Genomic DNA, 14,269 nt, shown 5'->3' with positions numbered 1-14,269 from the left:
CTGGGACCAGCCTGAGCTCCTGAGCCTGAATGTTGGGATTCTGATTCTGATTGTGATTCTGATTCTGACTCTGATTCTGAGATCAGCCTGAGCTCCTGAGGCTGAATTCTGGGATTCTGATTCTGATATTGATTCTGATTCTGATTCTGGGATCAGCCTGAGCTCCTGTGCTGAATTCTGGAATTCTGATTCTGATATTGATTCTGATTCTGATTCTGATTCTGATTCTGATTCTGATTCTGATTCTGGGATCAGCCTGAGCTCTTGAGCCTGAATTCTGGGATTCTGATTCTGATTGTGATTGTGTTTCTGATTCTGGGACCAGCCTGAGCTCCTGAGCCTGAATTTTGGGATTCTGGTTCTGAAATTGATTCTGATTCTGATTCTGGGATCAGCCTGAGCCTGAGCTGAATTTTGGGATTCTGATTCTGGGATCAGCCTGAGCTCCTGAGCCTGAATTCTGGGATTCTGATTCTGATATTGATTCTGATTCTGATGATTCTGATTCTGATTCTGGGATCAGCCTGAGCCTGAGCTGAATTCTGGGATTCTGATTCTGATTTTGATATTGATTCTGATTCTGATTCTGATTCTGATTCTGGGATCAGCCTGAGCCTGAGCTGAATTCTGGGATTCTGATTCTGGGATCAGCCTGAGCTCCTGTGCTGGTATCAGCCAAACCCCCTCAGGTTCTCCTGGCACAGCTCCCAGCCCTGTGGGTGTCACTGAGCTCCAGGGCTGTCCCTGTCCCCTCCCTGTGTTTCCGTGCCCACCCTGGGCACAGCTGGTGCCTCCTGGTGCCCAGGGCACTGCAGGTGCCACCAGAGCAGGATCCTGCTGCTCCTCAGGACAAACATCTCAGGAGGCCCCTGGGTCACCTCAGCTCTGCCATGGCTGGGTCAGCTGCCCAAAGCTGCTCAGCTCCTCTGGATTTCTCCACCCTCCAGGAGCCTCAGGGAGCAGGGTGCCCAGCACAGCCTGGCAGGGCCTGGCACTGGGTGCCTCTCATGGTGTTCACAGGGGTCCCAGGATGAGGGAGGAGATGAGAATCCTAATTTCATGTTGCAGAAGGCTGATTTATTATTTTATGATGTGTATTATATTAAAAGAAAATGATATATTAAAACTATACTAAAGAATAGAAGAAAGGATTTCATCAGAAGGCTTGAAAGGAATAGAAAGGAATGGAGTGATAATAAAACCAGAGAGTCTGAGCCAGCTGGACTGTGATTGGCCATTAATCAGAAACAACCACGAGACCAATCCCAGATGCACCTGTTGCATTCCACAGCAGCAGATAATCAATGTTTACATTTTGTTCCTGAGGCCTCCCAGCTTCTCAGGAGAAAAGATCTTAGCACAAGGATGTTTCATAAAATACATCTGTGACAGGCGCCTGCAGAGGCTGTGGATTCTCCACCCCTGGCAGTGCCCAAGGCCAGTTTGGATGGATTTGGAGCAGCCTGGCACAGTGGGAGGTGTCCCTGCCACGGCAGGGGTGGCACTGGAGGCTTTGAGGTCCCTCCCAGCCCATCCCAGTGTGGGCTGGTGTTGGGTGCACAGCTGGCAGCACAGCTGGGCAGGGGCAGCAGGGCGGTGGCAGCTCCTCCAGCTCCAGAGGTGCAGCTGGGAAGGAGCTGGGTCTTGGCTTCTGCCTCTGTCCGGCTCACGATTGAAGCACTCGAGATGGCATTTCGTGTTCAGACTCAGATGTTTATTATTTCTTGTCTGGATTACAAGCTGTGAGTTCTTCTGCATTCTACTAACAAGCTACAAAATGGCTCACTGTCTTTCTCTCCAAGGCTGTGCAGTCTTGACTTCTTTCCACCAGGGTCAGGATTAATGTGTGAGAGGGTATTTCTTGTTGGGGCTCAGATGTTTATCAGTTCTTATCTCTGTCACAGTCTCACAAACCCTGAGCTCTGCAGCGCTTCACTCCAACAAACTAAAAATGGAGCCCTGTCTCTCTCTCCAAGGCCTTTGAAGGATAAACTGTCCAATTAAGAAATGACACCTCAATTATTTTCACTTTTAACCCAATACCCAACCACCCGTGCCCACAATGGATGGGGCATTTTTTATCCAATGACACAAAACCACCCAAACCCATGGAGAAGAAGGGGAAGAAGAAGGAGCAGCCTCCACCCCAAAACCTCCATCTTGCTTTCTATCTATTCCTGTATTCTAAACCCTTCAACTCTGAGTTTCCCACCCTGTGACATCACACACTTCTATTCAAGCTCCACACCTTTAATCTCAGTTTTATTATTGAATTTTGGAAGCTTCTCCAGGGCCTCAGGTCAGTGCAGTGTTCTCCTGGGGGTGAGTGCCTGGCAGCACAGAAAGTCTGGAATTCTCAGCACCAGGGATCCAGCAGGAAGGAGCTGGTGCCATCCAGATGCCCCAGCCTGCTCCTCCACACAGGGCCTGTCCCCAGCAGCGTCCCCAGGCTGCTGCCCCTGCCCTGGGCACAGCCTGGGCTCCCCATGAGACTCCTGCCCATTGCCAGCACCCAGGGGTCACCATGGGACTTTGCCCCTGCTTTTCCCTTTGGGGCGGGTGACACCTGGCACCAGAGGCAGGATGAGACCAGATGGAGCTGTTGTGCATTAGAATGCACATTAGAATGCACATTTAAATGCACACCCTCCATTCTAAGCCCTGCTGGCAGCGTTCCAGGCTCAGTTTTCCAAGTTCCACAGCGGTTTTGTGTCTCCTGGCTGCAGAGCACTGCTCTGAGTGGGAGGAAAACCACAATGGCAGCTTTTGAGCAGCTCTCAGCTTTGCCACCTACAAAACCAGGCACTCCTGACAGAAACAAGGCTTTTCTAAGCCAGCAGTACTTTACAGCTGGCCCAGCATTTTTGAGAGCTCTCATCCCCTGGCAGTGCTGGAGGCACTCCTGCTTTTCCCAGTGGTTTTGGAGGGATTTCTCCAGGAGATTCCTCAGGTTCACAGGGAGAACCAGAGAATTTATCCAGCCCTTTGCCATGCATCCCTCCAGCTCCTGCCTGCCCCTGGCCAGGCCCTTCATTCCAGACATTGAGCTCTTTGTGAAGGTGAGCACTGTGAAGTGTGGGTTTGCTTATGCAGGAGTTATTGAGGTACTTGAGATTTCTTTGATAGCAGCAGAGATTTCGTGGAGATTTGAGATTTATTTGATATCAGCACTGAGATTGATATATTTGAGATTTCTTTGATAGCAGTGTGTGTTTGTTTATGCAGGAGTTTTTGATATATTTGGGATTTTTTTGAGATTTCTTTTGAGATTTATTTGATATCAACACTGAGATTGATATATTTGAGATTTCTTTGATAGCAGTGTGTGTTTGTTTATGCAGGAGTTATTGCTGTGTTTGTGAAGGTGAGCACTGTGCAGTGTGTGTTTGTTTATGCAGGAGTTTTTGCTGTATTTGAGATTTATTTCATAGCACTGAGTGAGGGAAAAAGGACAAACAGAACTGGTTTGATTCTGTGTTTTGTTGGCTTATAAGGGCTGCAAATCCTAATGAATTAACTTATTAACTGTGAGACACTTGGGTTTTAGTACTTCTGCCCCTGATTTAATCTCAAATTTAAAGCTGTGCTTTAGGAGAATCATGTGAAGGGCTTAAAAATGAGACCCCTGATCTCATGCAGTGTCACACCAATTCTCAGCAGCACCTCTGCAAGACTCTGCCTCATTTTAACAAAGCCTCTTCACAAACTGCAATATAAATTACCTGAGAGCAACACTTCCTTGGCCACCTTCTCCAGGGCTCCCACTGCCCTTCAGGTTGAAATTCTAAATGAATTGATTTATTCTGCTTGTTCCCTTCAGTGCTTTAGACATCGTATCTCTGCTTAGGCTGGTAAATATTTCTCTGTTCCTTTCCTGTGGTCATAAACTGATTTAACTCATTTTAATCTTGCGGTGACTTGTGCAGATTTATGCCCACACAGACAAATGAGGTGGAGGCTGTTTCCTCTGGGGGGACTGCTGTGATTTACACACAGATGTGTTTATCATTTGTAATTTTTCCAATTGTAGGCTGGCAGTGATGGGGAAAGCATTGGGAACTGCCCGTTCTCTCAGCGCCTCTTCATGATCCTGTGGCTCAAAGGTGTCATTTTTAATGTCACAACCGTGGATCTGAAAAGGTGAGATTGTGGCTTTTGATTCTGACATTTTAACCGTGCAGCACAACTTTCCCAAAACCGGGGATTTTCAAGGGTGACTCTTCTCTGCCAGGCTGGGAGAGCTGGGTGTGTCCAGCCTGGAGGAGAAATGGTTCTGAGGAGACCTTAAAGCTCCTTCCAGTGCCTCATAAAAAGGAGGGAGAGGGACTTTGTGGTGGTGTTCACAGGGGTCCCAGGATGAGGGGAGAGATGAGAATCTTAACTCCATGTTTCAGAAGGCTGATTTATTATTTTATGATATATATTATATTGAAAGAAAATTATATACTAACACTATACTAAAAGAATAGAAGAAAGGATTTCATCAGAAGGTTAGAAAAGGAAAAGAATGGAATGATAATAAAATCTTGTGAGTGACCAGAGAGTCTGAGACAGTTGGGCTGTGATTGACCATTAATCAGAAACAACCACATGAGACCATTCCCAGATGCACCTGTTGCATTCCACAGCAGCAGATAATCAATGTTTACATTTTGTTCCTGAGGCCTCTCAGCTTCTCAGGAGAAAAGATCCTAGCAAAAGGATTTTTCATAAAATATGTCCGTGACAGGACTTTTTATGGCTTTTCCTTTCCCAGAAAACCTGCAGACCTGCAGAACCTGGCCCCAGGCACCAACCCCCCGTTCATGACCTTCGATGGGGAGGTGAAGACTGACGTGAACAAGATTGAGGAGTTCCTGGAGGAGAAGCTGGCGCCGCCCCGGTATCGCACTCCCGACCAGCTCAGGGGGGCTCTGAAACACACCTGGGGCTGGGGAGTCACTGGGCTGTCCCCAGGCTGTCCCCAGGCTGTCCCCAGGCTGTCCCCAGGTCACGGCTGTGCTGCTCCCACTGCTGCCCTTCATGCCGAGCTCGCTGCTGGGCCATTCCCAGGGCGTGGGATCCATCCTGAGGACACCTGGGCTGCTCCTGCTCCGAGCTGGCCTGGTCTGGGGCTCCCCTCTCCACACCACACAGCTCACGGTGCTCACCGGGCACAGGCAGCTCAGGGTCACCTCTCTGCTCTCCAAAACCACCTGAGGGACCCTGCGGTGAGGTGGGCTGGGCTCTCCTGCCGGGTCCCACGTGAAGGGATGAGAGGAAATGGCCCCAAGGGAGGTTCAGATTGGGGACTGGGAAAATGTGCTCCCTTCAGGAGTGGTCAGGTATTGAGTGAGTTGCCCAGGGTGGATCTCCATCTCTGGAAGGGTTCCAGTGGTCTGGATGGGGCCCTGGGGACATGGTTTGGGGTGGGGATGGTGGGACTGGGTGGTGCTGAAGGTGTTTCCCTGCCTGCTGGTTCTGGGATTCTGTGAAGCTGAGGGCAGTGAACGCTTCTGCTAGGAAAATTCATCCACAAACAGCAGAGGTTTATGTCCAAAAAGGAGACAGAGGAGTCCTTTGACTTTATTCCAATAAAGGGAGAGGCCATGGGGCATTCCCCTGGGATCTCTCAGATTTTTGGAGGACACAGCCTCCTTTTTATCCCAATTTCCTGGCTGCATTTCTGTTTTCTCTTTTCTCATTTCTGAGGCACTTGAGAGGTTCAGACTTCCCAAAACACCTGATACCAGAGATTCCCCTCTAATGTATAACCCTCCCTTTTCATTTTCAATTCTTACAGAATTTAGGGGTTTTTCTTCCCCATTGTTTCTTTCATCTCTCAATGTCTATAATTTAATTTATCAGCAAACCTGAAGTTTACTTGTAAAAGCAAATCTCTTTTTCCATTCATCAATCAGTGGAATCCTTCCCATTGTTTCTTTTCTCTCCCAGTGCTGGTTTTACCTACCAGCAGACCCAGAGGTGGTTTGAAAAGACAAATCTGCCATTCCTCTCCCCTCAGTGCTGGGGCTCTTTCAGAGTGTCCACATGGGCCCACCAGGCTGCACATGAGGGTCTCAGTTTCAGATTTGTCCTCCCCCACCCCAGCAGCCCTTCCCACCTCACCCCAAACCCCTCTGTCCCTCTGTTGTCCCAGCATTGTGTCCCCTACCCCAGAGACCTTCTCTCCTCTGGGATATCAGAGGAAGGGACATCAGCCCTCTCCCTGTGCTCCCTTCTCAAGCAGCCAAACTTAAACCAGGCAAGCAGCTGCTTGCCTCCACTTTTTCCCATTTTTCTCCATCCCTGGCTGCTGCCAGCCTGCTGATGGCCTGAGTGGGCTGGGCCAGGAGCCCAAGGAGCAGCAGCTCCTGGGAGTGGGGATTTTCCCTCCACTCCTCCTCATGGCAGGATCCACGCATGACCAGGCAGCCTCAGGTCTGGAGGAGAAAGCCTGGGAGACAGCCTGGGCTGTTTGGGCAGTGCTTGCAGCAATAACCATCATTTCCCATTGCCCTCAGGACAAGATTATTTAGGTAGGGTTTAGAATAAGGGATTTTTAGTTTAGGATGGTTCCTTTTGAGTCCTGTGTGGCTCTATGCGGTCACCCTACAAATAAATGTGTATTAATTATGGAGACAAAAAAAAAAATAAAGGATAATTGGGTCACTTCTTTTTGTTTCTCTGAACTTCTCAGGTACCCAAAACTTGCACCAAAGCACCCCGAGTCGAACTCTGCAGGAAATGATGTCTTTGCAAAATTCTCTGCATTTATAAAGAACCCGAGAAAAGACGCAAATGAAAGTAGGTGCTGCATTCCTGTCATCAGCCCTGGGAGGGAGAACCCATTCCTGTGCAGCTGTAGGACACTGCTGGGGATGCTCCATTTCCAGCTCAGCTCAAACTGATATTCCAGAGGGTGGAGGCTTTGGAAATCTGTGCCTGTTCCCTCCTTTAGTGCAGGATTCCAAGAGTTGGTGGAAGCAGAGCTGCTGTCACCAGGGCAGCACCAATTCCAGCCTCTCCTCACTCCTTCAGCCCTGGGGTCTGTGAGGCTGCACCTCCCCCAGAGCTCTGCCAACAGCCCAGCCCTCTGCAAGTGAGGGATTCCCTGTTTCCATGAATGATGAGGACTGCAGCCTTTGGCACATCCCCAAAGCAGGAGCCTCGTGAGCACCATCAATGGCCCTAGGCTGGAGGAAGGGTGAGATGAAATATTAGGGAGGAATCCTTTCCTGTGAGGGTGGTGAGGCCCTGGCACAGGTTGGTTGTGGTCTCCCCATTCCTGGCAGTGCCCAAGGCCAGGCTGGATGGGGCTGGAGCAGCCTGGCACAGTGGGAGGTGTCCCTGCCATGGCTGGGGTGACACTGGACGGGCTTTGAGGTCCCTCCCAACCCAAACCATTCCAGGGTTCTGTCTGTGTCCTTCAGCTCTCAGGCCTGACCCTTGGGCTGGCTTTGGACACCCTAAAGTGGCATCCCAGGGCCCTGCTGCTGTCACTGCAGCCTGGCTGTGACACTCCAAAGGGGCGTCCCAGGGACCTGTGTGACCGTGCTCACAGGGGTTTTATGTTGAAGGAAGAGACGAGGATCTGACTCCATGTTTCAGAAGGCTTGATTTATTATTTTATGATATATATTACATTAAACTACACTAAAAGAATAGAAGAAGTTTCACTAGAAGGCTGGCTAAGCTAAGAATAGAAAAAGAAAGGAAAGATAACAAAGGCTCTGTCCTAGACTCTCTGTCCGAGCCAGCTGACTGTGATTGGCCATTAATCAGAAACAACCACATGAGACCAATCCCAGATGCACCTGTTGCATTCCACAGCAGCAGATAACCATTGTTTGCATTTTGTTCCTGAGGCCTCTCAGATTCTCAGGAGGAAAAAATCCTAAGGAAAGGATTTTCATAAAAAGATGTCTGTGACAGACCTGCTGCTGTCACTGCAGCCTGGCTGTGACACCCCAAAGGGGCACCCCAGGACCTGCTGCTGTCACTGCAGCCTGGCTGTGACACCCCAAAGGGGCACCCCAGGACCTGCTGCTGTCGCTCCAGCTGTGCTGCCCTGCCTGGGCCAGCAGTGCAGTCAGTGTGAAGGCAGGGCCAGGCCACGGAGCCAAACCCCACCCCACAGAGGGGTTTGAGGAGCCATTCCTGGTAACAACAGCCCCAGGATGGTTTTTCCCAGAGCTCCCTTTAGCTCCTTAGAGCCTTTATCCCAGCATTAAGGTTTAAGCTTGGATCAGGGAATTGCAGGAGATGGCACCGCCAGATGTCTGGGCTGGTGCCAGCAGACAGGATGCAGGAGTCGCTTGGTGTCACGGGGACCTTGGTACAGCCTTGAATGATCTTTTTATTGTCTTAACCCAGATTTGGAAAAATCTTTGCTTAAAGCCCTGAAGAAGCTGGACAACTATTTAAATAGCCCCCTGCCAGATGAAATCGATGCTTACAGCAGGGAGGAGATCGCTGCTTCCAGCCGGAAATTCCTGGACGGGGATGAGCTCACTTTAGCAGATTGCAACCTCCTGCCAAAGCTCCACATCATCAAGGTTTGCATTTGCTTCTTTAGCCTCCTGCAGAGAAGGGAAGCACAGCAGCTCTGAAATCCTTTTCTAGATTGTGGAAACCTCTCCCCAAAAAAATCCCTTGATGGGGAGATCCTTAAAAAGTTTTGTGCTAGGATTGAGAGATGGATGGGACTTTTGTTTCTTTGTCTTCAGGCTGTTGTTTATTTTTCTCTTATCAATAGTTTAGCACTCCTCTGCATCTCAGTGTATGAAGAAAAAGGCACCAAAAGTCACCAGACACACAGGTTTAAGGTCTTTTAAAGCTATTTTGTTCAATTAACTTTTAGAATGTATTTTATTTCTACCTTTCTACCTAAAATATTATTATTATATAATATTAACACCTAGTAACTAATTATTTGTCTGTTTAAACAACATCTGATTGTGGCTCTTTCTCACCAGTCCCTCTGTGCCCCCAACACTGCAGAAAACAGAGCAGGTGAAGAACAAGGAGATCAGACAATGCCCCAAATCCTCCACCTTATCTCCCACCCACCTCCACACCAAAAACCCCAAACTCTGAGTTTTTCACCCTGTGATAAACTCTACCACTGCCTACTTGACAAACACAGATTCCAGTTCATCCCAAAGGCTTTTTGGAAGCTTTCTCCATGGATGAAGGTTAAAGGCAGTGCTCTCCATGGATGAAGGTTAAAAGCAGTGCTCTCCTGGGATCAGGTTAAAGGCAGTGCTCTCCTTTGGCTCAGGTTAAAGGCAGTGCTCTCCTGGGGATCAGGTTAAAGGCAGTGCTCTCCTGGGGATCAGGTTAAAGGCAGTGCTCTCCTGGGATCAGGTTAAAGGCAGTGCTCTCCTGGGGATCAGGTTAAAGGCAGTGCTCTCCTGGGATCAGGTTAAAGGCAGTGCTCTCATGGGCTCAGGTTAAAGGCAGTGCTCTCATGGGGCTCAGGTTAAAGGCAGTGTTCTCATGGGCTCAGGTTAAAGGCAGTGCTCTCATGGGCTCAGGTTAAAGGCAGTGCTCTCCTGGGGATCAGGTTAAAGGCAGTGCTCTCCTGGGATCAGGTTAAAGGCAGTGCTCTCCTGGGGATCAGGTTAAAGGCAGTGCTCTCCTGGGATCAGGTTAAAGGCAGTGCTCTCATGGGCTCAGGTTAAAGGCAGTGCTCTCCTTTGGCTCAGGTTAAAGGCAGTGCTCTCCATGGCTCACGTTAAAGGCAGTGCTCTCCATGGCTCAGGTTAAAGGCAGTGCTCTCATGGGCTCAGGTTAAAGGCAGTGCTCTCCTGGGGCTCAGGTTAAAGGCAGTGCTCTCCTGGGGATCAGGTTAAAGGCAGTGCTCTCCTTTGGCTCAGGTTAAAGGCAGTGCTCTCCATGGCTCAGGTTAAAGGCAGTGCTCTCCATGGCTCAGGTTAAAGGCAGTGCTCTCCTGGGGATCAGGTTAAAGGCAGTGCTCTCCTGGGATCAGGTTAAAGGCAGTGCTCTCCTGGGGATCAGGTTAAAGGCAGTGCTCTCCTGGGATCAGGTTAAAGGCAGTGCTCTCATGGGCTCAGGTTAAAGGCAGTGCTCTCCTTTGGCTCAGGTTAAAGGCAGTGCTCTCCATGGCTCAGGTTAAAGGCAGTGCTCTCCATGGCTCAGGTTAAAGGCAGTGCTCTCATGGGGATCAGGTTAAAGGCAGTGCTCTCCTGGGGCTCAGGTTAAAGGCAGTGCTCTCCTGGGATCAGGTTAAAGGCAGTGCTCTCATGGGGATCAGGTTAAAGCAGTGCTCTCATGGGGATCAGGTTAAAGGCAGTGCTCTCCTGGGGATCAGGTTAAAGGCAGTGCTCTCCTTTGGGTCAGGTTAAAGGCAGTGCTCTCCTGGGGATCAGGTTAAAGGCAGTGCTCTCCTGGGGATCAGGTTAAAGGCAGTGCTCTCCTGGGGATCAGGTTAAAGGCAGTGCTCTCCATGGCTCAGGTTAAAGGCAGTGCTCTCCTGGGGATCAGGACTTCCCAGGACAGGCAGAGAAGCATTCCCTGTGCCCTGGGTTCCATCACTAGCTGGCAGAGGGATCCTTTCTCTATTCTGGGGGCACACCCAGGGACACTGAGGCCGTTTCCCTACAGCCAGGGGGATCCTCACTTGGGTGGCTGCAGGTCTGGAGGAGCTGTTTCCTATCTGTGCTGTGGCTGCAGTGCTGAGCCTCTCCCAGGCACGGGGCTGAGGTGAGTGCTGGATGCAGGGCTGCAGAGGTGTTCTCATCTGGGTTTCACATGCAAGGTGCACATGAGCACAGCCAAGGAAGGCTACCTTATACTGTCCATCCCCATTTCTGTCTCTGCCATGTTTAATTTCCAATTCTGACAGGCTGGCCTCTACCCAGCGCCTCCCAGGCAAGGCTCCCAGCCTCCTCCTGCAGGACTGTGGGGCATCCACACAACCTGAGTGTGGAAACCCAGGGCACAGGGAATATTTCTGTGTCTGCTCTGGTCAAAGTCATGGATGACTTTGACCCTCATCCATGGAGAAAGTTTCCTAAACTCCAGAATAGACTGGAATCCACTAAGGTGTGAAATAGATTATAGAGAGCAGTGTAGGTGCATCACTTGGTGAGAAATTGAGGTTTTGGGATTTTTAATGTGTTGTGGATGGCAGCAAAATGGAGGGCACAGGGTGTCATCCTGGGTTTCTTCCTCATACTTCTTCTTCCTCCTTCTTCTCCATGCGTTTGGGTGACATTTTGTAATTGGGCAGAAAAGTCCCCATTGCAGCTCTTTGGGATCAGTTATTGGGTTAAAAAGGGAAATAAGCCAGGTGTCAGTTTTTCATTGGATAGTTTAGCTTTAAAAGACCTTGGAACAAGAGATTGTTGGCCATTTTTGTGGTGCTTTTCCAGTGCACTAAGCCTGGTGTGGACAGCGTGCAAAACTCTAGGTAGGATAACAATAAACAAGAATCTGAAGACCGAAAAGATCCAGTACATCTCTCTTTCCTGACACAAACCACCCCAGGAGGGTCTCCCCTGACAGAGGAGCCCCCCGGGAGGGCCCAGAAGTCAGGGGAACCCCAACACCTGAACAGCTCCAGTGGCCTGGGACTGGCATTGCCACAGCCCAGAAGGCTGGAGAGGGACATGGAGGGACAGGACAAGGGGGGATGGCCTTGAGCTGAAGGAGAGAAGGGTTACACAGGGTATGGGGAATGAGGAATTCCTCCCTGGCGGGCTGGGGAGGCCTTGGAGAATTCCCAGGGCAGCTGGGGCTGCCTCTGCATCCCTGGCAGTGCCCAGGGCCAGGCTGGGCACTGGGGACAGTGGGAGGTGACCCTGCCATGGCAGGGGTGGCACTGGATGAGCTTTGAGGTCCCTTCAACCCAAACCATTCTGTGATTCTGTGATTCTACTCTGCAAGGCTCTGGAAGAGAAATGGCCACACTGGAATTTCACTGCTTTTAAACAACAAGGTCACCTCAGGAAGTTCCCTGTTAGACTCCCACTCTGCCAGAGGAAGAGGGGATCCAATCTCTTTCCACAAGGGAGAACTTTGCCCAGCCGTGTCCTGGCTGATCCTGCTGCAGACAGCAGCCAGGGCTAAGCCCTTCCCACACTCAGGCACAGCAAACCCCGGGAAGCAGCCAGGGCCAGCATGGGGAGAATCCCCTGGGTCAGGGGATGTCTGCAGAGGGACGCAGGAGGAACGTCACACTGCCACATCAGCCCTGCTGCCTGCAGGCAGGGATCGGGGCTCAGCCAAGAGCTGTCTTCCCTGATCATTTGAAATTAAGCCTTTTAATTCATATTTTTCTTATTTTATTCATATTTTTATTTAATATTTTTCATATTAAATATTTTCATATTAAATATTTTTCATATTAAATATTCATATTAAATATTTTAAATTTTAATTTTAAATAATTTTTATTTTTATATTTTTAATTTCTATTTTCTTATTTTTAATTCATAGTTTTGTTTCATATTTTTAATATTTTAATTCATATTTTTCATTTTTTAAAATTCATCTTTTAAATTTTTTTATTCATGTGTTTCTGTGAAAGTTTTCAAGTTTATTCCTGTAGGTTTATTCTGTTCATTCTAGCTTAAGTTTGCTGGGTTAACCTGTGTCTAACCAGTTTGCTCTACTGGTCCATGTGGCTTTGCACATCTTTAGCAAGATATAGATAAAAATAGAGATATAGACACAAAACAAATCCTTTACAGGGAGTTCAGCAACTTTCTCCACCCCATGTCTTCTTTTTGTGTCTTTCCTTCTTTGCCCTTGCTCACCAACAACACCAGACCCACACACTGGAAATGAAAAACAGGCATAAAGAGTAGGCTTGGGATGTTTTGGGATTTGCAGATTATATGTGCAATGATGTTTTTCTTCTTTATCCTTTTTTTCTTTTCATGAAAGGTCGTTGCAAAAAAATACCGAAATTTTCACTTCCCACCTGAAATGACAGGGATTTCCAGATACTTGAAAAATGCATATGCAAGAGATGAATTCACAAACACGTGCCCTGCTGACCAGGAGATTGAATACGCTTACTTGGATGTGGCAAAGAGAATGAAGTAACCTGAAGATGCCTCTGTTTGTTGCTTCTGTGATGGACAACAGCCAAGCTGGAAAAGCACAAACCAGCAGAGATTCTGCAGTGTGATTTTAAGTTCTGCTATTGGCCAATCCTTTTATAATGATTGTATTGCATTATTTACTCCTTCTTAAATTAAGTGTGCGTTTGTGTTTGTGTGTCTTGCACGCTGCAAAGTGGGTTGTCCATTCCAAGGGAAAGGCATCCATCAGTGGTAAAGGTTTGTAGATTTAGGGGAGCAGTGTGGGTCACACGCTTACAGCAGTACCACAGAACAAATCACTGCATTTTGGGAAGAACGAGGCTGTTTGAACACTTTGAACCTTTCATTAGTGCTGCCTCTGGTCTGTGCCACACAGCTCTTGCCAAACTTCACCTCTGACCGGATGGTTTCTCTCTGCTTCACTGCCCTGAGCCAGCAGCCCCTGAGTGACCCAGGGGAGAGCCCAGCCTGCAGGTGGGACCACACCTGGTGTCCCCCAGGCCTCTCCTCTGGGCTGGAGCCCTGCAGGGCAGCTCCACCATGAACAGTTCCTGTTCCCACTGCAGGAGTCTCCTTTGGTGTGGAAAAGACAGAAAGAAAGGAGAATTCCTGCCTTCCCTATTGTATTTGGGTTCTCCCAGATGAAGGAAGGAATGATGAATCTGACTCCATGTTCTCAGAAGGCTGATTTATTATTTTAAGATACTATATTATATTAAAGAATACCAAACTAAACCCTATTAAAGAATACGGAAAGGATACTTACAGAAGGCTAAAAAGATAATAATGAAAACTCCTGACTCTCTCCAGAGTCCCAACACAGCCAATGAGTGAAAATAATTCACAGCAGAATCCAATGGAACAATCACCTGTGGGTAAACAATCTCCAAACACATTCCACATGAGCACTACACAGGAGAAGCAAATGAGATAAGAATTGTTTTCCTTTTTCTCTGAAGCTTCTCAGCTTCCCAGGAGAAAAATCCTGGGTGAAGGGATTTTTCAGAGAATGTGAATGTGACACTTCCCCTCTGTCAGAGCTGCAGAATCCTCAAACTTCCCTCCTGCTGCTCCCCCAGAGAGACCGCTGGCATAGGGATGCTCTGCTGGTGGATTTTGGGCAAGGGAGGAGGGGACACTTGGCTGTCCCTGTGGACAGAGGAAATGCAGAGCATCCAGTAACAAATACTCATGAGAGATTTCTCATCCTTCAG

At 48.7% G+C, this 14,269-nt stretch overlaps 1 protein-coding gene across 2 annotated transcripts in view; it reads left to right on the top strand.

The window, feature by feature from the left end:
• CLIC6 (chloride intracellular channel 6) overlaps positions 1 to 13,207 on the top strand; it is a 30,740-nt gene extending 17,533 nt beyond the window's left edge. For both annotated transcript variants that reach the window (XM_059466022.1, XM_059466021.1), the window contains 5 exons: positions 4,031 to 4,140; positions 4,757 to 4,882; positions 6,680 to 6,786; positions 8,356 to 8,537; positions 12,895 to 13,207. In XM_059466022.1, the coding sequence (XP_059322005.1) occupies positions 4,085 to 4,140; positions 4,757 to 4,882; positions 6,680 to 6,786; positions 8,356 to 8,537; positions 12,895 to 13,056 (633 nt within the window). In that variant the 5' untranslated portion in view covers positions 4,031 to 4,084 and the 3' untranslated portion in view covers positions 13,057 to 13,207. The remainder of the gene's footprint in view (positions 1 to 4,030; positions 4,141 to 4,756; positions 4,883 to 6,679; positions 6,787 to 8,355; positions 8,538 to 12,894) is intronic.
• Positions 13,208 to 14,269: the final 1,062 nt, after the last annotated feature.

This window comes from Ammospiza nelsoni, chromosome 2, assembly GCF_027579445.1.
Source record: "Ammospiza nelsoni isolate bAmmNel1 chromosome 2, bAmmNel1.pri, whole genome shotgun sequence".
NCBI classification, from domain to species: Eukaryota; Metazoa; Chordata; class Aves; order Passeriformes; family Passerellidae; genus Ammospiza; species Ammospiza nelsoni.
Note: the sequence above shows the minus strand (reverse complement) of the source record. Positions and strands in the feature narration are given on the sequence as shown.